Below are 24223 nucleotides of genomic sequence, written 5' to 3' on the forward strand. Positions count from 1 at the left end.
ATTTATACAAATATGCACATATTTAAACTCACACTTGATTACTTTTCCCTAATTTTCTTTAATGAAACAATTTTGTTCAAACTCTTTACAGTATTTTCAATATCATGTCCATCATCACTAAAGCCACTTCCTGAGTCATCTAATACCACTTACTAGAAGTATCAGCTTTACTTTCACATAAGCTAATTGACATACAGACAGCATTTTTAAAATTTGTGTTGGAATGCTATCACTGGAAATTCTACCCCAAGCCACATTAAGTCCTTATTCATTTAATATTAGTTCTTTTAAACAAAAATCCATCCTGTAGGCATATTCATGATCCCTACCAAAAAGAAAAACCAATGGTGTTTGCTTTCTCAAGTGATTTTTTTAAAGTTTAAAAAAAAAAATCCAACACTTGTAACTGAGAGGTCACAATTGAAGGAATAATAACTAAATTTACTAAATTTCTTTGTCTTCTTCATGAACAACTTGTCAAATGAGAAATTCTGTGACATTCTTCCCGTCTCCTTCCTCTGAATGTGGGCAGGCTTGTAACCACGTGGAGCAATACGAAACAGCCAAAGTGTGGCTTTCAAGGCTGAGCAGTAAAAGGAGATGCAGCCCCTCACCCGCCACCGTGTTTGCTGGAATACTTGCGCTTGGTGCCCTGAGCCACCCTGGGTGTCTGACTCCCCAAGGCTGCCATGCTGTGTGGAAATCAAACCACATAGAGAGGACACATGCAGGCATTATGATCCAGTCTTGAGTCATCCTAGGTTGCTGCCTACACAGATAAGTTCCGTGATTTGTTATCAGAGGAACACTAATACAAAATTTGGTACCAGGAGCTGGGGTACTACTGTAACAAAACCCTAAAATACATGGCACTAGCTTTGAGACCAGGCGGCAGGGGGAGTTGGAAGGGCCTAGAGGAGACAGTTGATGAAGAGGATGAAGCAGCAGCATTTTAGCAACACTGCTGGCTGTGGTGACAAGGAAAATGGAAAAAATACTGCCACTAGTAGATTTTGGCGAAGCAGATCTCCATGCAGAATGTTGAAAGTATCAAGGGTATATTTTATCCACAATAACAAAACAGGATAGAGAGAGCTGAGCTAAAAAGCAACTGGTCAGTTTTCAAGCAAAACAGAGAGAGAAGATAAAAGAGGCAGAATGTACAAGGTTCAAAAATAAAACTGCTGGGCCGGCCCCGTGGCTTAGCAGTTAAGCGCTCGCACTCCGATGCTGGCGGCCCGGGTTTGGATCCTGGGCGACGCACCGCTTCTCCGGCCATGCTGAGGCCACGTCCCACATACAGCAACTAGCAGGATGTGCAGCTATGACATACAACTATCTACTGGGGCTTTGGGGGAAAAATAAATAAAAAAATTAAATTATAAAAATAAAACTGCTTCTTCCTAGTCTTTCCTGGCAGAAGATTCTCCAAGTACTCAAAGACCCATAACTGAGGAACTACGCCTGAGGAGCCTCAGCTGCACCTGGACCTGATTTAGACCCTGGATCTCAAGGGTAGGGGATCTTTGGCAAGTGGGATGCATTTTTGCTTTTGAGAGGAATGTAAATCAACAGTCAGAGGTTGGACTGAAGAGGTTTTAAAACACGTCCACAAGTTATCTGACATTCCTCCCATTAAAAGAGAGGGTCTGTGCCCCTCCTCTGAAATCTGGGAAGGTTTGTAACTATTGAAACCAATAGAATACGGAAGAAATGATGCTATGTGACTTCTGAGGCTAGGTCATAAAAGGCAGTGAGGTTTCTGCCTTGCATCCCGGAACAGTGTACTTGGAGCCCTGAGCCACCATGTAAGAAATCCAACTACCTGAGGCTGCCATCTGTGAAGAAGCCAGGCCGCACGGGGGCCCTCTGCTCAGCAGTCACGGTCTTCACGTCATCCCAAGCCCAGACACCTGACATGTGAATAAATCATCACTCAGATGATTCCAGTCCCCAGCCAGCAAGTCACCCCTGCCTTTGACTCTCTCCATAACCTAAATGTTGGGGTAATTTGTTATGTAGCCAATAGTAACTGACACTTCATCACCTTAAAAAAATATTGTGTGATAGACAAACAAAATACCTGTGGACCAAGTGCAGCCCACAAGCAGGCAGTTAATGCTTGTTTTTTTTTTTTTATCGTTGGTCTAACTGATCTATCAATCTTCCACAGTGATTATGGCTTTGTCAATTTCATTGTCTAGATCTGTTTTACATTTATCATACATTTCAAATTAATGGCTGTTGTGTCTTTTTGGTGTATTTGGGCAGTTTCTTAACGCTATACACTCTTCTTTGCCCCTTTTAGTCCTTTTCACATCTTCCATTTTGTATACTAATAGGACTGATACTTCTGTGTTCTGGTTAAGCCCGCCTGGAATAGCTTTTTCAAGACTTTATTTTCATTCTTCCTATACTATTTCAAATATCTTTTTAGATTGGATTTGATTTAAAATTTTTAACCCCTTCTGATATTATCTTCTGATAAGTTAAAACCATCCACTTAGACGGTTTGATCTCTTTTCCTACAATTTTACTTTCTTTAAAAACGCTTTTCTCTTTTTTTTTTCCCTTTTTGGAAGATTGACTACGTTAAAAATTTTTTACAAATCATATATTCTACTTCCATTCTTCTAGAAGTTCTTAAACCTTTTGGTCTCAGGACCCTTTTACAACCTAAAGATTATTCAAGACCCCAAAGAATGTTTATGTGGGTTTCATCTATCATTATCATATAATTTGTCTGAAAATAAAAATAAACCAATACTATGTTAACATCAAATTTTTATTAAAAAAAAAATTAGTGAGGGCCGGCCCTGTGGCTTAGCAGTTAAGTGCATGCGCTCCGCTACTGGCCGCCTGGGTCCGGATCCTGGGCACGCACCGACGTACTGCTTCTCCGGCCATGCTGAGGCTGCGTCCCACATACAGCAACTAGGAGGATGTGCAGCTATGACATACAACTATCTACTGGGGCTTTGGGGGGAGAAAAATAAATAAAATTATAAAAAAAAAAAAAATTAGTGAGAAGCTTGGCAGAGTTGAACAATTTTGCAGATCTTTTAATGTCTGCCTTAACAGAAGCCAGCTGGCTCTCATAACTGCTTCAGCATTCACTCTCGTGCTGTCATTGTCACGCAGCCCCTAGAAAACTCCACTATACACAGGGGGCAGGAGAATGTAAAAAGCAAATCCTGTCTTAGTTTTATTAGTGAAAATAGTTTTGTCCTCGAAGATCCTCTCTAAAATCATTGAGCTTGCTCTTTTAACTCTGTTTCAAGTATTACGTTCCTCATCTATGAGTCTGGTACCTCTCTGTTGATTTTAGCTTTTCTCCAACATTTGGTAATACCTGGTAGTGTGCTGCAGATATCTAGGATTTCCCGCTTGCCTGTGTGAATTCTGTTTGCCGAAGCCTGCCAGCAAAGAGGTAAAACGTGCTGCCAGCTCTGGTGTGCTAGTAGCTAATCTTCTCAGTATAGGCATCCTCTTCCTTGTGGAATGCAACAGGGTCTACATCTTCCCTTTGAATAAGGCACTTCGATTCTTCTCCCCTTTGTTGGTATCAGTTTAGCAATAAGTTTAACTGGTTTCTTTGCTCATCAATGCTTCCTTAATCCCATTTCTTCCTCTTCTGTTAGTTTTTTTTCTCAGAACACATCGTCTAAATGATGTATCTAATTATTTCATACAAAGTCTAGGCAGTAATATTTGAGGCGGTGCATTTCTAAAACGTCTCTATTTTGCCCTCTCAGATTCTTCCTAAACTGACCTAATTTTACCCTTACAAAGTATGAAACACACCTTCAAATCTAGTCATGTCAAATTCTTCACTGCTGTCCAAATATGAGAGATTCATGCCATAACCCAGTACCTAAACTTTTGTTTACTACTCCATTTTTTAATGCCCTCTCTGCTTATTCAGCGAGTTACAGCTTGAGGTCAAAGAACTAATTCCAACCACCTCCTTTCAACATTTACATAGCAAAGGCAGGCTTGGGTGGGGGTGGGAAGTCCCCCAAATCAGCCACCTAACTGAACTAAAAGAGGCTGAATAGGGCCGGCCCCATGGCTTAGCGGTTAAGTGCACGCGCTCCGCTGCTGGCGGCCTGGGTTCGGATCCCGGGCGCGCACCGACACACCGCTTCTCCGGCCATGCTGAGGCCACGTCCCACATACAGCAACTAGAAGGCTGTGCAACTATAACATACAACTATCTACTGGGGCTTTGGGGGGAAAAATAAATAAAGTTTAAAAAAAAAAAAAAAGAGGCTGAATATTCAGAAATTCTACTAAATTTTCAAAGTCTTCTTTAAAGCCAGACGTCTCATGAAGCTAGTCTACACTGATCTTGCCTTCTTCCAATGGCTGTCACAGAACCCCAGAGCTCTGAATATAGAATGGACCTCAGCAACCTATATCAACACCTCATCCTACAAATGAAGAACCTGGGGCACAGAACAGTTAGTGCTAGTCTATGGTCAGGTGGATAACACGCAGAAGCCTCAAAGCTTCTGATTCCACTTTCAGAATTTTGTTCACCTAGCTATGTAAGTATCCAGGTTCAACACTGTATCATAATCTCATGTATTTGTGTTAATAGTTTGTTTTAATAATTTGTTTTAATAGTTCTCCAGGTGACATTAATACCCTACATGGGCTGAGAATCACTGATATTGAGTCTGTTAGGCTATAATAAGGAATTTGGATTTTATTTTATTTTATTTTTTTTTTTTGTGAGGAGATCAGCCCTGTGCTAACATCCGCCAATCCTCCTCTTTTTTTGCTGAGGAAGACGGCCCTGGGCTAACATCTATGCCCATCTTCCTCCACTTTATATGGGACGCCGCCACAGCATGGCCTGCCAAGCAGTGCGTCGGTGCGCGCCCGGGATCCGAACCAGCGAACCCCCGGCCGCCGCAGCGGAGCGCGCGCACTTAACCGCTTGCGCCACCGGGCCGGCCCTGGATTTTATTTTTAATATAAGAGTAAATAAGCCCACTGAAGAGTTAAGAGTGAAACTAGTAGGACGAATTTCTTTTTTAAAAGATCAGTCTGGTTGTTAGGGGAAGAAGCAGAGGGGCAAGAATAGAAAACTCCTCAATCCTGTAAGATTTAAGGGATTGAATGAGCATTCATCAGGAAAGATACATTGAGCGGAGGCTTAACCACTAGATGGTGATGGCCAACGCCAGGAGTCTGATTTTTCAGACACACTAAAAAATCAAGAGGTGCAGTCAGAGCAAAGGGAAAAGAAAACCTACAAAAGAGGGAACATTCACAAGTGTAAACTGCCCCAAAATACACTTTATTGACCTATGAGTTATTCAACTAAATAGGGGATTTATTTATGTCCTTACATTGCCATGACATGTAAATTATATAGCTAAAGATTTAGTCTTTTGATTAACATTTCAAACAAATGAAGAAGATCCTACTTACAACTTAAAAATGTTAGCTTCAACTGACTTAAAACCTAACCTGCAAGCCCCATATTTTGACAGTTATATTAACTAGTCCAAAGGAAAGTTTGAAGTTGCTTTTATTTCACCTGGAATATATTTTTCCTTTCATACTAAATATGGATAATAATAAACTGATACAGAAATACAACAATAAATATTATTCTAATTCAAAAATATTTATATCTTAAAGCAACTGAAACTTGAATTATACTATTTCAACAACTAGGTAATTATTTTCAAGTAATGCTCTTTAGCCTTTAACTTGAACAGTTTTAATCTGGACAGTCCCCAACCGCTTACTCGGAGTTCTTTCATTTGCCTGCATTCTTGCCATTTTCCCTAATATGAAAACAAGTCAGGTTATTTTAACCTCAGTGCTGTGGGAAAACATCTGGCTTCACTTCTCTCATTTATCTCATCCATCTGGTCCCTCTAGGCATTTCGAGCTTATAAGTCACAAAAACAAAATTAATGTGAAGTAATTTTCTAATTGGTTAGCTTTGCAATAATATAAATAATGATATTTCATATTTTTATGGTAAAATGAAATATTTAGTAAAGTCACAATAATATCAATTATCCCAAATGATAAAACATATCTACTTGAAAAATCAATGCAAATTCATAGCATTTTTTGTGTGTGTGTGTGAGGAGATCAGCCCCGTACTAACATCTGCCAATCCTCCTCTTTTTTTGCTGAGGAAGACTGGCCCTGGGCTAACATCCGTGCCCATCTTCCTCCACTTTATATGGGACACCGCCACAGAATGGCTTGCCAAGCAGTACGTTGGTGTGCGCCCAGGATCCGAACCAGCGAACCCTGGGCCGCAGCAGTGGAGCACGCACACTTAACCACTTGTGCCACTGGGCCGGCCCCCCAAATTCATAGCATTTAACATTTAAGCTAAATGTGGCATTAAGTTTAATATTTAAATACAGAGTTTTTAAAAAGAAAATTACCTTTCAAAAGATGATTCAGGTCCATTGTGTCATGTAAGACTTTTTGTTTATATCTGTGGTCTAAATCAGACTCTAACACTGAAGACTTTGAGGCGAGATTGGGCTCATGTTTTTCTTTCCCTTTTTTGGCTGATTTCAAAGATTTTGAATTATTTTTTAAGTCCTCAACATTTCCATACACTTCTTGACTCACGTTTTCTTGCCTTTTAACTTTTACTGTTTGATCATTGGACGCACCCAGTTCAAAAGACTGAACGGGGCTGATGTCTGGAGTTGAGAGAGGAGTTACGTCTGTGACAGTATCTTCAGACTCCTCAGTGTAGTCACCGACTTTTGGTTTATTACTGGAAGGCTGTGTCCCTGTTGATTTTATTCCTGGTTTATACTTCTGTTTTGGTGACAAGTGGGTTACACCAGATAGACGCTTCTTTAATGACGGAGATGAATCAGATGTACAGATATCAGACCCTGCATCTGAACAATCTGTCTCTGAACTCGAGGACGAGGATGACAAAGAGGAAGAGGAGGAAGAGGAACTACTTTTGGAATACTTTTTACTTAGGCCTTTTTTAAAGTTATTAGATGCTTTAGCTGACTTGGACCTGACATGATGTTTTCTCCCATCATCACTGCTCTCCTCTCCATCTGTATAGTAATCATCTTCACCTTCTTTCACAATTCTGGGAATTCTATTTGGAATGGGCAAGGGTATTTTACGTCCTGTTGTAGCATCACATAATTTTTTTGATCTTGAAGAAGTGGTCAATGATAAGGAATTTCCAGTTTGTATACTATCATTTTCTACAGGGTGTTCTTCTGAAGGAATTTTCTCTTTTCTTTCATTTCCTTTCTCAGTAAGATAATTTCTTTGTATTCCAAATTTTAAGTTTTCTGTATCTTCATCTATTCTCTCTTTAGGGTCATCACCTTGCTTGTCAAAAACTGAGTTACTTTCACATTTCTTTGCTTCTTCAAAGTCACTGTCAAAGAAAGAATGGTCCACTTCACCTTCTGATATATCTCCAAACTGATCCATGATGGCAAAAATATATCTGAAAAGGAGGAAAGTGTAACCATCAGACTAAATAGTAATTTCCAAATACTTTTCATTTTTATACAGTAATTGCATAATTTTCCCAAACTGAGAAGTTCGGTTAATATATAAAGAGAAACATGGCCAAAAAAACAGTAACTCAGTGAAGTGATACTGAGGCTATAGGAGCAATATCAAGCTGTACTAACGATTTGGAAAATAAGTCTAGGGGCCAGCCCGGTGGCACAAGTGGTTAAGTGCGTGTGCTCCGCTGCAGCGGCCCAGGGTTTGCCGGTTCGGATCCTGTGCAGTGCACCGACGCACCGCTTGGCAAGCCATGCTGTGGCGGCATCCCATATAAAGTGGAGGAAGATGGGCACGACTGTTAGTCCAGGGCCAGTCTTCCTGAGCAAAAAAGAGGAGGATTGGCATTGGATGTTAGCTTAGGGCTGGTCCTCCTCAAAAAAAAAAAAAAAAAAAAAGTCTAATAGTTCAGTTCAAAGAAAATAATAACAGACCATGAAGGCAGGCATACCACAAACATGGATACCAAGGTGAACCCTAAGGAAAATCTGCCTTCTGTATATTAAGTACAGTTATGGTTCAGAATCAGAAAGGATGGTGTTAAAACCTCCTCAGATCAGCTAAGCCAGTCCAAACACACACTATTTTAGTAGTTCAGTGAAGGCTGACAATCTTCCCTGTGTCAGGACTCGTCTTGGTCCTGTTCTGCTCCTTCACTGCAGTCAGTGGGGAAGAAGCAAGAAGAAGGAGGAGATGACTCCTATTAAAAGTATAAGCTCCCGCTCTCTCTTCTTAAAGAGGAACAAAACTCTACCTGTACAGGCTGTATTCGTAGCTCGGGGTCAAACCTCTGAATATTTAATAACAACTTGTGACATACCCACATGTAGAGGATGATGGGGAAGAGTATATATGTCTCACTGTGTTAAAGGGAATCTGGCATAAGAGATATTTCATAGTAGACAAGCCATCTAAAATGGAAAAATTAAAGCATATTATTTAGACACATGGAGTTAAATACCAGAAGAAATGGATAAAAATGTTCAAAGTAGTTGCCTCTAGCATGGTGCAGGGACCACTGTTTTGGATACGGACCTTAAATTACTAGCTGAGTTGTAAATTTATATGTGTACTACTATAATAAAAATTAAAATTGATTTAAAAATATTTTAAATACTGCATACAGTTGGAATTAAATTGGAAAATCACTATAAAGTCATAGCCTTCAAAAAACATTTTTCTTTCTCTCTTATTGGTCTTAGCAGCAGTGTCACCCTATTTATACTAATAATCTTGAATTTAGAGTTTGACCTCTAATATTATTCTCCACTAAAAAAAGAACAACCAGGACTCCTTGGAAAACAGCTGATTCCATTTCTGGAGGCAAAGAAAAACAAGAAAGGCCTGGAGTATCTTATTGCTGTCAGAAAGCACAGTACTCAAATATGCCTGGGGTAGTAGTAATAAAACAAAGGATCCAGCTTAAAGGGGCTTCCACTGTCCAAGCTGGACAATTTAGCACTGAAAAACAAAAAACACAAAATATACATAAAAATGAAAAAGTAATTCTGTGGAAAGTCATGAGTCCACAATGATCTTTAAAGGGGGCAAATGAGTTACGTTAAAAGAAAGGCATATATAAATTTCCAGTAATACCATATAGCTAACAATCCAATTATGTGCTATGTTCAAATTATGATTAATTCCATTATAGCAAATCAAGCAATAAAAGATTATGTAATCTGTATCCTAAATCAGCCATGATACCCTGCAGCCTTTAAGTGACTCTGCAACCTACAAAAACACGAATAGATGTGATTTTAAAATCAACCAAACCTAAAAATCTTATTAATACTAATGCGGTAAGTTAAATATGATAGGTTAAAGTATGTGTGGTAATACATTTTATCATCGTTGGATAATTCTGTCTGCCTTTAAGGTTTTAAAGAATTTAAGAGATTCTGATGTAGTAAACCTAAAAAATTTTAACTGTCTGTAATCAGCTTTTAAATGCTTAAGGGAATCTGATTGATTAAATCAGTAAGTTTAGACTTATTAGGTTTATAGACAACACCTAAGTGCTTAGAAAGATTTCCTTTGTTAGATCTATAAGTGTGCCCTGTCAGGTGTTTGAGGTACTTAAGAAAATCAAATATACTAAAATTGTAATTGTGCTGTTAATTAAGCAAGTTTGCAAATGGTGTACAATGTTCAGGGAAACTTAAGCTAAGTAAAGATTAAAGTACAAGTGAGTTTCAAAATTCTAACACATTATTAGATTTAAACTGAAATAAGATATGTCAAGTACATCTTAAAGATTTAAGAAAAATTAATTACAAAACTTATACCTAACAAATATTAAGATACAAGAAATATTACATCCCATAACATAGATTAATGCTCTCTCTATATTTTAAAATTCAAATTGACAGGAGGAAGGCTCCTCCCTAACTCTTCAAAAGAAAGATCAGGTTTTAGATATATTTATCCACATCAAAATCAAAATCTATTCTCTCAAGTAATTTATAAAAACTAAAACTTGTCTCTTTTAAAGGCATTTGGCAATTAATTTTCAGAGCCACAAAAAAGCCATAAACCTGAATCAGTACCTTCACTTCTGGAAATTTATCCTAAGAACACAATATTAAAAAGAGGGAATGGTATTATTCTAGCATTACTTGTAATATTGAAAAAACTTGAATAGCAGAATATTATGATTCTGTTAAAATAATTATTTTAATCAGGGGTCAGCAAACCACTGTGTGTGGGCCAAAAGTGGCCTGCCATTTGTTTTTGTAAATAAAGTTTTATTGGAACACAGCCCCACTCTCGGGTTTAGGTATTGTCTCTGACAGCTTTTGCACTACAACTGCAGAGTTGAGAAGCTGCAACAGAGACCATATGGCCCACAAAGCCTAAAATATTTACCAACTGACCCTTTACTGAAAAAGTCTGTGGACTCCTAAGTTAGGTGATATATCAGCACAAAAACGTGGAATACAAAATTGTTATCCATAATGGATTAACACAATATACACATCTAAACAAAAACTACAGAAAAAAAGGGCAAAAATGAGTTGACCTGTTAGCAGAAAAATCAACAATCACACTGCATTTTTTATATTTCCATTACTACTATCATAATAGTGTCCATGCAATAAATTAAGCACATAAGTGATGACTGGGAGTTTGCACAGTGAAGAAGAATGAACTGAGTCAGACACACCCAGGCTCAAACTTGGTCCTGTCACTTCCCAGTTGTGTGTTCCCGGGCATATGTACAAGGATGTTCATCACAGTACTATTTGTAACACCGATGAGTTAGGAAAAAACTCAATATCTAGTAAGAGGAAAATGGATAAGCAAAATATAATATATGATATACTATACAGCAGTCAAAAAGGATGAGCTGAGAGCTACAAAAATAATGTTTACTAAAAGAGCAGAATTAAATGAACAACAATATGATTATGTAAAACTTAAAACACACAATAATAAATTCCTCACAGAAATCAGGAAAGCGGGATAAAGGAGAAAAATAAAGAACTTAGGCAGAGACTTGTGATCGTGGGTCATCACAAACTTAAAGAGTATGACTGATCATTATCAATCCAGTTCCGCCCACCTGAGTTCAAAAAGAAAAACAAGAAAGTAAAATAGCCACTGAATGGTGGATAGCTCTTATAAACTTTGTCATTAAATTCCAAAAAAAAGCTACCCTTTTTAATAAGATAATTCACCCTTTAATCCAAAATATCAAGGGCTAGAATAAAAAAGAGCTGTGGTTATTGTTTTTTCCTTTCTCATCTTGTTACATGGTTAAGAATAACTTTGCGATTAAAAAAAATTATTTATACGTTTCTTCAAATTTTAAAAGCAAATGGCTTCATAACATAGTCCAGAGCATAAATTTTCCTAGACAGTTTAAAAAACAAATCATCCAGGGGCCGGCCCCGTGGCTTAGCGGTTAAGTGCGCACTCCAATGTTGGCGGCCTGGGTTCGGATCCCGGGCACGCACGGAGGCACTGCTTGTCAGGCCATGCTGTAGCGGCGTCCCATATAAAGTGGAGGAAGATGGGCATGGATATTAGCTCAGGGCCAGTCTTCCTCAGCAAAAAGAGGAGGATTGGCATGGATGTTAGCTCTGGGTTGATCTTCCTCACACACACACAAAAAAATCATTCTAACTTCCATCCTTCAGAAAAACTTGTTTATACTTTTAAGGAAATAAACAAAATTACTGACATAACTAAGTCTGGCTTGTATTAGTGCTATTACTCTACTACTGCTAACAGCTAAAACATACTAAGTACTTATAGGTTAGCACTGTTCTAAATGCATCATAAGTATTAACTCATTTAATCTTTACAACAACTTTCAGAGGTTTTATCATTCCCATTTGCCAATGAGGAAAAGGAAGCAGAGCAAGAACTTGCTCCAAGTCACACAGCTTGTAAGCAGCACGGCCAGATAAAGCAGGCATGCTTTAAGGATCACGTTATCAACCACTGTTCTATTCTGCTTTGAAGTGTGGTCTCCCATAAGGCTAGGAACCGAGTTTCTTTTTTGTCCCTTAAAACATATTCTTGTGATATCTATGATTTATTTGACGGTAAACAGTAAGCAAGATAACAAGATTCTCCCATCATTGGGATTTTTAAAGAAAAATTCGACCTGTTTAGCAATATGGTTTTAGGAACAGTTCTTTACAAAAAAGGATGGTCTGTACAGTTAAAATTAGGTACACATGCCAGTGTTTGCCACATATTTTGCTGGATTTATTTGCCATGTAGCAGTTTTCCTCTAACAAAGTAAACTGGAACAAATCTCACTAGCACCACAAATTAAATAAACCAGTAGCCTTAGGTAAATTAAAAAGTGTTAACCTAGGTAACAAGAAGTTAATTCGAAGTTCTAACTTGTGACTCCCTGTATCCCAATCTAAGCCTGTAACCAACCCCCTTTCCAAAGATAGTAGAGAATTGCAAAGGTATTTCTGGCAATGAAAGTGACAGTTCTGGAAGTTACTAAACTAGAAATGTCTCCAGCATGCCTCCTTTTTCTGCGTGTGGCATAACACAAGAATTTCTCTGTTAGTCATCCCGATAACCTTCAGTGAGACCTATGTAAAGTTCCTCATGCTGGTGCATGGCACATAACCAATGTCAGGGCCAATGCCTTTCACTACCCTCCCAGCTCCCCAATGGTCCTGAAAGGAAAAGATTTTACCCCCTCACAGTAGGAGTGAAGAAACTAAGGCCTTGCAAATTCCAATGACTTGACCACTTTAAATTATTAGTTTGTGGCAAGTACGGCTCTTATGACGTCAAGCTTTATCAAACCTGTGAATAAAAGAAAACGGAAAGGTTCTGGATAAATGGAAAAGAAGCTAATATTCATACAGACTTTATTACATGCAAACCACTATTCTAAGCACTTTTTCATTGACTAACTCATTTAATACTGGTAAAAACTCTGAAGTTAGAGATGAGGAAACTGAGGCACAGAGAGGTTAACTGACAGGCTTAAAATCACACAGCTGGAGCGTAGTGGTCAGGATTTGAATCCACGTAGTCTGGCCAGAGTCAGCACTCTTAAGGATTATGCTATACTGAAACAAGCAAAGGAAAATGAATAAGCCAAAACCTAGTGGGTAGAGATATTCTAAAATACCCAAATAATAACACAATAACAGCACAGATAGAGAATGGGGGAAGGTGAGGAGGGAAGGCCCACCAAGGACTCCAGCTTAAAAGCAGGTTCATTGAAAAAAGACTTGGAGCTCTCCAAGTGGCACAAGCATGACTTGGAAACCAAGACTAGAATGTTCTTCAGTCACACTGGGATAGCAACATACAGTCTACAACAACCTGCATTATATTCTGCTTGGTCAAACTACATCTTGAACGAAGCATTTAGTTCTGGGTGCTACGGTGAAGAGTCTAGAATCTTAAGTCATGATTAACGGTTTACAGAACAGGAGCTCATAGCTAGTAAAAGTAATGACTAAGAGAGAGAGTGTATTCAGTTATTCAAAGGACAGTGACATGAAAAAAGATTTCAGAGCTGTTGTTTGTAGTGTCAGAGGTAGAACTCGCCAACAGATGGAGCGCATAAGAGAGCTGCTCTGAGATTAACATAAGAACTGCTCAAAAATGGAATGGGCTACTTCTAAGATTGTGAGCCATAAGTCACGAGATAACGTTGGAGCAGAGACTGAAGGTCCACTTGCTGGGAAGCTGCAGAGGGAATTCGTGCATTAGGAGGATATGATCTTTCCCAAGCTGAACACTATATGAACTACGTCTCAATCCCCAAGTCTATCCGTAAGCCAAACGATTACAGATACTTCTTGGAAATCTGTTTTTCACACTTAACAGTTTCCTGCCTTGCTTGTCTCCTTACCAGACTGGGAACTCCTGATATCTTGCTCATCTTTATATCTCCAGCACCTAAAGCAGGACCCGACAAATAGACATACAAAGAATATTTATCCGACGAAGGAGTTTAGAGTTAGGAGACTTAAGATTGAGCCCTAGTTCTACTCTTTGCAGCTATGTAAGCAAAAAAATCACCTCTTTTTCCTTGAGAGTTTCCTACAATCGTCCCTCACCGGCCCCAACACACATCAGAATTAACTATTCCCTTATCTGCGTTTACATGGTTCATGCAGTCCCCAATAGCTGTAAGCATCTGCCTCCCTAAGCCGTCACGTTCATGAGAGGTGGTGCATAGCCCAGGACCTGGGAGACTTCTCAGGTTTAAATTTAGGTTCACAATATCCAACAGATAGGATTAGTCTAAGTATTTAAACAGGTGATTTAACTTAATTTATGGAAAAATTATCCAATGATCCCATCCACTACGCAACCCTTTTGATAAAATTTACTCCAAAGTTAGTGAGATTCAATTTACATGAGAGAATAATAAAAATATGGACTTCACACGATAGTAAAGATTCTCTTTACAACATACTGGGAAAGGGTAAAAATGAAATGATAGTTCACCAGACCACAGACACCCCTGCACACCTACCATTCGTAAAGCTTCTGCAGAGCCAGCAACAGAAATACTAATGCTTTCACGACACATCAGGAAAACACACAAATAAGCATCTGGCATTTTTTAAACCGTCATTTTGCTACCGTGACATCACATTTCTGTAGTTAGACACATCATTTGGTTCAAAGAGGGTGGCCGATTGGGTGGGTACAGGAGAATCTCGGCCCAAAGTAAACAACTGTTTTCCAAAAACTCGAAGCTCGGTTCACACCCGCTCTGACCCCGCGAGGCAGCGCAAGGTAACTGACAGCCCCCAGGCCTCAGGGGTCAGGCTCAAGTCCGCCGAGCCCGGCTCCCGGTCGCGACCACCTCTTAATCCAGGGCCGACCCCGACCCCGCGCCACCCCCCAACGCGTCCTGGGGGCAGGCCAGGCCGTACCCACCGGGCGGCCCCAGGGCCCCGCCAGCCCCGACGCCTGTGTTGTGGTTACACCCGCCGGCTGGGGGCCCGACCCGCCCGCCTTCCTCAGATCGCGCAGGCTTCCTCATACCGACCCTGAGTTCTCGCCGCGGCCTGAGCTCCGGACAGGGGAAACGGATCCCGAACGGAGAGGGGGAGGCGGGCCCGCCACGGGCCGGGAAGAGGTGGTCGCTGGCGCCGCTCACCTGGCCGCCAAGTCCCCCGCAGCCGCCCAGCGCGCACGCGCCGGCGCGCTCCCGCAGCCGCTCCACGCGGCTCAGCTGCGCGGCTCAGGCTTCCGGAAGCGGGAGAGCGGAAAGAGAAAGGTGGCCGCAGGCGGAGAGCCGCGGGGGCCGCGGGAACGGGGCGTGGCCAAGCCCGCGGGAACGGGGCGTGGCCAAGCGCGCGGCTCCTCGGCGGTTGGGCGTCATAGAGCGAGGTGGGCCCTCCAAAGGCCTAGAGAGGCTCGATGGGCGGGGCGTGGGGGGGTGGTCCAGGCCTGCGACTCTCTGGGCTGGGGAGAGGCACGTGAAGGTCCCCCGAGCTCCCGGTTGCCCGGTGCACGGTCTAGGTGTTACTGCTATTAACGGCAGTGCGGGTGAGCCTAGTTGTTATACCATAACAACTGATTTAATAGGGCAAGCTGCTTTAATTATTTTGTAATTCGTTACCCAAACAGCAACAACAGTAATAAAAATGGGGTGGCTGTGTCTTTGTGATTGTTTATATCAGCCAAGTTCAGTTCAGACAACTAGTTAGTTATATGGGCCAGGGGCTGGTAACACAGAAAGGTCTCTACTACTAGTAAATGAGGTGGGCAGTTAAAACAATCTAACAGAAAAATCTCTGTAGGATATATTGAATGCCACAATTTTTCTTTTTTGTACTCACGGGCACATAGTAGGTGTGGTAGAATAATGGCGCCCAAGGACGTCCACCTCCTGATCCCCAGAACCGGTGAATGTGCTACTTGGCAAAAGGGATTTTGCTGATGTGATTAAGGATCTTGAGATGGGAAAAGCGACATTATCTATGTAAGCTCAATGTAATCACAAGAGTCCTAAGAGGGAAGGCAGGAAGTTCAAAGTCAGTAATAGGAGACATGGCCATAGCAGCAAGAGATTGTAATGTACAGCTTGGTGACTATAGTTAACAATACTGTATTGTATATTTGAAAATTGCTAAGAGAATAGATCTTAAGTTCGCATCACAAGAAAAAAATTTTTGTAACTATGTGGGGTGATGGATGTTAACTAGACTTGTGATCATTTCCTAATATGTACATATATCATTATGTTGTACACCTTAAACTTATACAATGGTATATGTCAATTATATCTAAATAAAACTGGAAAAAATTTTTTTTTTAAATTTTGATTAAAGCAGCCAGAGGTTGGAGTGATGTGAGTAAGGGGCTGTGAGCCAAGGAAAGCAGACACCTCTGGAAGCTGACAAAGGGAGGAAAAGAGATTCTTTCCTGAAGCCTCTAGAAGGAACACAGCCCTGCCAATACCTTGATTTTAGACTTTTGACCTCCAGAAAGGTAAGAGAATAAATTTGTGTTTTAAACCAATAAGTTTGTGATAATTTGTTATAGCAGCAAAAGGAAACTAATACAATAGGTACTCAAATATTTTTTTACATGAAATTGTAAAAAAAGTTAGGAACTGCAGGTTAGCCACATCCTAGGGAGGCTCACTAAGGAATTGGCTCTATTTTATTTTAGTTCTTCGTAATGCATTTTGTACTTGTTGGTCATAACTACCAACAAATACAGAGAATCATTTCTCTGTTCTTTTTGTAGGCTAAAAGGAAGGATTTCGCTTAATTCTGCTGGGTAAAACTATGCTGGCACCATTTCCCAGGGATGATTGTCTACTCTGTGGTCAAAAGTTTATTACACAAAGGAGTATAATAGACATTTCTCGAAAGAAGATATACAAATGGCCAATAAGCACATGAAAAGCTGCTCAACATCACTAATCATTAGGGAAATGCAAATTAAAACCGTGAGATACCACTTCACATGCATTAGGATGATTATTATAAAAATTAAAAATTAAGAATACGAAACAAAAATAACAAAGAGTAGCAAAGATGTGGAGAGATTGGAACCCTTGTGCATGACTCATGGAAATGTAAAATGGTACAGTCACTGGAAAACTATGGCAGTTCCTCAAAATATTGAGCATAGAATTACCATATGACCCAGCAATTTCACTTCTGGGTATATACCCAAAAGAGCTGAAAGCAGAGTCTCAAACAGACATGTGTACACCCATGCTTATAGCAGCATTATTCACAACAGCAACAGTGTGAATGTACTTAATGCCGCTGAACTGTACACTTCCAAATGGTTAAGATAGTAAATTTTGTGTATATTTTACCATAATAAAAAATAAAAAACAAAAAAGATTGTTATATCTCAACTTTACTTTTGCTTCTTTTTCTGGACTATGGATTTGTAAAGGTTTGACTTTGCCCTGGGTGTCTTTTCCTGCAAAGAGCACTTCCTCACTCGTCTATACTAAATGAGTGAACCAGTGAATATGTGAACTAGATTGTAAATAAGGTCCTTCAGGACAGAGATTTTATTTGCTTTGTGCCTCTTTATAGTTCTGGTCATAGAAGGTCATCAACTCATAGACAAAGAAAGGCCCTTCCCCAAATTCACTGAATCTGGACTGCTTTGTCAGAAAAGATGTAAATAATATCCCTTTTCCCCCATTTTATTTTTTATTTATTTATTTATTTTAAAGATTTTATTTATTTATTTTTTCCCCCCAAAGCCCCAGTAGATAGTTCTATGTCATAGCTGCACATCCTTCTAGTTGCTGTATGTGGGACGCGGCCTCAGCATGGCCAGAGAAGCGGTACGTCGGTGCGTGCCGGGAATCGGAACCCGGACCACCAGCAGCAGAGCGCGCGCACTTAACCGCTAAGCCACGGGGCCGGCCCTATACCATTTTCTAACAAAGCACCTGGCTAATATTTTTGGACTGAATGAAAGAATGAATAGAAGTCACATACTATCTTCCAGAAGTTTACGATCTATTTAAAAGCCAGATGAATGCCATTGTTATTGTACTGGTTTTGTAAGGACATTATTCGTATAATGTAATAAGCAGGTTGTTTTGTCCTTTGACATTACATTACTTTTTAATTTAATTTTATTTTTTTAAAGATTTTATTTATTTATTTTTTTAATAATTTTATTTATTTATTTTTCCCCCAAAGCCCCAGTAGATAGTTGTATGTCATAGTTGCACATCCTTCTTGCTGCTGCATGTGGGACGCGGCCTCAGCATGGCCGGAGAAGCGGTGCGTCGGTGCGCGCCCGGGATCTGAACCTGGGCCGCCAGCAGCGGAGCACGCGGGCGCACTTAACCACTAAGCCACGAGGCCGGCCCTTATTTATTTTTTTGCTGAGGAAGATTCTCCCTGAGCTAACATCTGTGCCAGTCTTCCTCTATTTTGTACGTGTGTCGCTGCCACAGCATGGCTGCCAACTAGTGGTGAAGGACCGAGCCCGGGAACTGAACCCAGGCGGCTGAAGTGGAATTCGCAGAACTTAACCACTAGGCCATGGGGATGGCCCACATTATTTTTAACTATTATATTTGAAGGGTAACATAATGAGGGAGAATCCTGTAATTTAGGTCCTACCACCAACTAGCTGTGTGATTTTGGTCAAGTCATTTAACTTCTCTGAGCCTCACTTCCTGCATCTGCAAAATGGAATTATACTACTTACCTTTTCTCCTTTATACAGTTGTAGTGAGGAACATGTGTTTTAAAAAGGATTTCTAAAAGTTAAAGTTTCCGGTCAAATATGAAATACTATTTTTATTAGTTTTTTTGGTCTACTTAATTATTCTAGATTTATTAGTATAGAAGAATATCAGATTTATTCATTCAAAAGTTTTTTAAGGGCCTACTCTGTGCCAACTCCTGTCCTGGACTCTGATTAATTCTCTAATATTAATTTTTACTTCCCAAAAGGATGTTCTCCTTCCTATAGCAAATAAATGACAGACACTGACTTCTTTTAGGTAGCATGTAAAAGCTTTCTATAATATTAAATACATAGCGTTAATCTTAAATATTCAAAATCCAGGGCCAGCCCGGTGGCGCAGGTGGTTAAGTGCACGCACTCCGCTGCAGCGGCCCGGGGTTCGCCAGTTCGGATCCCAGGCGCGCACTGACGCACCGCTTGTCAAGCCGTGCTGTGGCGGCGTCCCATATAAAGTGGAGGAAGATGGGCATGGATGTTAGCCCAGGGCCAGTCTTTCTCAGCAAAAAAAGAGGAGGATTGGCAGATGTTAGCTCAGGGCCGATCTTCCTTACAAAAAAAAAAAAGATGTCAAAAAAAAATGCAAAATCCTTTCCTAATTTATGCAAGTACATTTAGTCAATAATTGTGCACTGCCTACTTTATGTTTCACTCTGCTCATGACACATATCATGAAACAGTATATAGATGAGTTCAAAAAGTTTTTCGGCCCACATGCATTTTGGAGGAATTAGATAATAAGTACAAACAATTTATTTATTTCTTTACAATCTGCTGCCCAGTAATACTGGATATCAAAATCTAAGTGGGCTTAGAATTTTTTTTTTTTGCTTTATGTTTCATAACTTGAAAATATTCAAGTAAAATAAAGCTAAATGATATGGCTATATTACCAAACCCCCAGCTGGCAAACACGTTGTGCATTGCCTCCCTTGCCCCATCCTTACCCATGCTCTTTTCTCTACCTCATAGGTAGATGGGAGCAGATTATGAATATCAATTCCAGGAACCAGAAATGTCAACTTGAACATATTTTGAATGACAAGTTACTAGATGCTACTGATTTTGGTGAGCAGCCAGATGATCTACCAGAAACTGACGAGTGTATTCTGTCAAAGTAAATTGTGATAGGTTGTTAAAGTAATGGAACCAATGAATTACTCTTCACTATGTTTATTTTTATTTTTTTATAATTCTATTTATTTATTTTTCCCCCAAAGCCCCAGTAGATAGTTGTATGTCATAGTTGCACATCCTTCCAGTTGCCATATGTGGGACGCGGCCTCAGCATGGCCGGAGAAGTGGTGCGTTGGTGCACGCCCGGGATCTGAACCCGGGCCGCCAGCAGCGGAGCACGCACACTTAACCGCTAAGCCACAGGGCTGGCCAACTCTTCACTATGTTTAAACCCATGTGTAGGCCCCTCCCTTATTTAACTCCTGGTTGGGCCACATGATAGCCTTTGGCCAATGGGACATTAGCAAATGTAACACAAGCAAAGCTTAACAAGAACTTGCATGTCGCATCCATAAGATTGTCCTGTGAGGAAGCCCAAGGAGGATAAGAACACAGGGAGCAGGGAGGAGCCATCTTAGCAGAGGCTGCATAGACCAAGCAGCCCCAGCCTGTGTACCAGGAGACCACAGCTTCATTAGTGAGCCCGGGCAAGAAGAGCAGAAGAACTGCCCAGCTGACCCCAGCCCAAACTGCTGACCCATAAAATCATAAGCAAATAAAATGATTGTTATTTCGTGGTAGTATGTTGTGCAACAATAGATAATTGACACACCACATTTCCCTAGATTTCAGGTCAAAACTTAGATAAATTGAAATTATCCTTTTTTTGTGATCTACCCTTGTTAATTCTTTATGTTGATACCAGCTAATTTAATTTACAATACTTTCTTTTGTAATTCTCTTGCTCTTTGAAGATTAATACAGACATTTCTGCCCGAAAGTTTCCTAATCTGAATATTTTTACTTACTAATATGGACCCCCACTTAGCATAATTTATGTTCTAAAATTTTATTCAGAGATTCATCTTCTGCTTAGAAATGCTGCAGTATGTTTCCTTTAAGCTTTAGCAGTCTACCATTTGTTTTTAAAGTGTTTTATGATTTTTACTTTTACTTTTTGAAGTTTGGCCACACTTATATCTATATATTTTCCATAAACCACCCTTTGCTTGAAAGTTTACGAGAGAGAGAGGGGTTAACCAACCTGTTATGTCTTACAGTCAATCAGCAGAAGAAACTAGAATGGTGTCTAGGTCTTTTGACTCATGTTAATAGCTTTATTCACAATTTTCCCCAAAGTAGTCAAGGGCAAACACTGTGATTGTCTCTCTAATCCTGTGGCTATCTCCAAGGTGGGCCAGGGGGGTTAAGGAGAAATATACCTAATCGTGAAGGGGAAGATGCATTATGGAGTTTGACAGAGATCAGGTATTGTCTACCTGTTTACACTGTCTAATATTTTAAATGTCAATTTTTTCACTTATCTTAATTTATCCTTATAATATCTTTATAATATCCCAATGACTTAAGCCAGATGTCATTCTCATCTTACGTAAGAGAATCAGTAAGATAGCCTATGGAACATTCAATTATAACCTGCACAATGTACTGGCTATAAGGAATATAAATAAGACATCCCTACTTAGCTTTCTCTTTAACCCTTAGACCTGGTAGGACTCAACACCGACTTCTGGGAAGGAACACCTGGATTCTAATTTTATACTGACTTAGAGCCCCATCTCCCTCAGTACCTCCTGATCCCAGTCACTCCCTTGTACCCCCTTGTCTTACCTCACCTCTCAGAGTTCCTCAAACCTTGCACAGGGCAGAGGCCCAACTACTACTTGTCAAGTAAATGTGTGAAGCGTCCATGCTGACTTAGAAATATGGCATATGGTTTAAGGAAGTTTTCTGACCACGAGTGTACATTTCTCCAGATCTGCATTATTCTTGGGAACAAAATACGGATGTGTTGGAAAGATCATGGTCTTATGAGTTACAGACCAGGGCTCTCAAGAAAAGTCAGATCAGTTTCCCCTTTCACTGATTCAAGTTTTGATCACTTAGCACTTGTCAGGGGGCTGGCTAAGATACCAGCTATACTCGAAACAAAACTCAACACTTTTAAGTTCATGGATTTAAATCCTGTTTTTTCCCCTCTGTAATATGGGATGACTAAATGACAGAATTTTTAGGAAGCACTATGGCATAGTGGTTAAATGCACAAGCTCTAAAGCCAGACCTCGTGGGGTGATAACCAAATCCTAGCTCTGATATTAGCTTTGTAACATTGAGCAAGTTATTTTACCTTCTGTGCCTCAGTCTCCTTTTGTGTTGATGGAGATACCATATCAGGGTTGTTGTGAAGATTAAATGAAGCATGTCTACTGCTTAGAACAGTATCTGGCACACAGTAAGTGCTCAATTAGTTACTATTATTGTCAGCTATGGGTTTAAGTTGGAAAATGTATATAAAGCTCTCAGCACACAGTCCCTGGCACGTAAATGATCAAAAAATATAGTTATGATTATTGGTAATAACCAGCTACCATGCTTTATTTGAAATAATTTGGATTTGCAGGGTACACTTTGAGAAGCCCCAGTGGGATGATTATTAACTTTTTATTTTTTTAAAAAAAGGAAGAAGGCAGGAACAGGAAGATCATAACTTCCTTTGAGGTTTTCACCTGTCATCACCTATGCTTGGCAAAGTCACATCTGGCATAAGGCACTCATTATCTCCTTGTCTTTACTTACAAAAGTGTAAGAATAAAGTGTCCCATGAATACTAATTAATGTGAAAAACAACTTTTTAAAATGACAAATGTGAATACATTTGTTTTTATATAGATACATACAATAATTCATTTCTATACTGTTTAGTTAGAGCTATATGTTAGGGATAATTTTTTTAGATCTCTTACTTCATCTCCCACTTGAAATCCATGCCATTCCATTCCATGAAATTTAGCATGAAGACATGAATACACAGGTGGGCTGTGTATGTCTATGGGCATCAGTATTTCTTCTTTTGCATAATAACCTCTTGGATAATACTTTGTTTTAATCCCCCCCCCCCAAAGCCCCAGTAGATAGTTGTATGTCATAGCTGCACATCCTTCTAGTTGCTGTATGTGGGACGCGGCCTCAGCGTGGCCGGACAAGCGGTGCATCAGTGCGCGCCCGGGGTTCCAAACCCCGGCCGCCAGCAGCGGAGCTCCAGCACTTAACCACTAAGCCACGGGGCCAGCCCTAATACTTTGTTCTAAAAGAATAAATATCCACTAAATATTTTAGTTTATATCATATGAATGTTGAATTTTTTTCTTTGTTGAAATGATACAGATGATTCTTTATAGAAAAACAGTATAGTCACAGTATTTGAAAATATATATTAATGCTTATTTTTCTTAACTATGCTCCCTGGGAAGCAGGATATAACTTAATTTATGGGAAAACAATAGTTCGTTTAAACTGTTGAAATTGCTTCTAAATGTTTCCCATATACTTATCTTTATTTTTCACTGCTTCTCTCATCTCTTTACCTCTCCTTCCCTTTCTTCCTCTAATTTTGATTTGCCCTCTCTACTCATCACTCATCTTTTAAATAATCATTAATCTCTTTAGAATTCCTTCATTTCCTTCAGAATTTCTTTATCCATTAAAGATACAAATCTGCTGCTTTATTAGTCCTAGTAGTAATTACTAGTATTTATCTAGCATATTGGCATCTTCTCAGCAAGTATCATCTGTATATTAACGCTAGGACCACCATAGGAGAAGAGCAAAATATGTCCTCTAAAAATTATTTGGACCACTTTCACTCGCGTGGGTAATAGCATTTGTACTGAATCGTTGGCAACAAAAATACAGGGACTTGGAGCCAAAGTGATTATGGCAGCTGAGTATACCCTTTGGCACCAGGCTGACTTCTCTGGGCTTCACACTAGGAATTGCAAGCTTCATTTACTCCTCCACATTTGTCTTGACTCCTTCCCTGAGGCGGCTGGGTGGAAGAGGGAAGGTTGTTAGGGGAACTGTGTTCAAGTGAGGATCTGGAATGGTTGCCTATTTAAATAGCAGGTGAAAACAAGGCGGAAATGTGGGGGGGCTGTAGGCACGCGAGGAGGTTACTTGCCAGTGCTGAGCGGAGAGCGAGGATTAAGGGATCACCTGAGCTCGAGAATTATAATCGCTCCTGACACCTGCGGCAAAATTTTCCATCAACAGACGGTACCCTGGGGGGAGGGGAGGGGCGGGGGAGCGCAGGACCGAGCGGTTTTCGCGGCGATTGGTGGCGCCCCCCCCCCGCCCCGGGCAGCGGCGGGTCCGACCCCTCCCCCGCGCCGCGGGTGGGCGGGCGGGGCGGGTCCCAGCTGTCACTCAGCGGCCGCCTGGCTCTCCGCCCCCCGCCTGACACGCACTTCGGGGCCGCCCCCGCTCCCGCTCCGCCTCGGGCTTCGCCAGC

General features: G+C 40.4%; 1 protein-coding gene across 2 annotated transcripts in view; it reads right to left on the reverse strand.

Annotated features, from left to right (window-relative positions):
* CFAP97 (cilia and flagella associated protein 97) overlaps positions 1-15191 on the reverse strand; it is a 29443-nt gene extending 14252 nt beyond the window's left edge. The window contains exons 1-2 of one of the 2 annotated variants that reach the window (XM_058524987.1): positions 15152-15191; positions 6426-7477 (exon numbers count right to left, since the gene is read on the reverse strand). In XM_058524987.1, coding sequence (XP_058380970.1) covers positions 6426-7461 — 1036 coding nt within the window. In that variant the 5' untranslated portion in view covers positions 7462-7477; positions 15152-15191. The other variant, XM_058524986.1, reaches the window with a different exon arrangement.
* Between the last annotated feature and the right edge of the window lie 9032 nt (positions 15192-24223).

The sequence above is a fragment of the Diceros bicornis genome, chromosome 29, assembly GCF_020826845.1.
Source record: "Diceros bicornis minor isolate mBicDic1 chromosome 29, mDicBic1.mat.cur, whole genome shotgun sequence".
NCBI classification, from domain to species: Eukaryota; Metazoa; Chordata; class Mammalia; order Perissodactyla; family Rhinocerotidae; genus Diceros; species Diceros bicornis.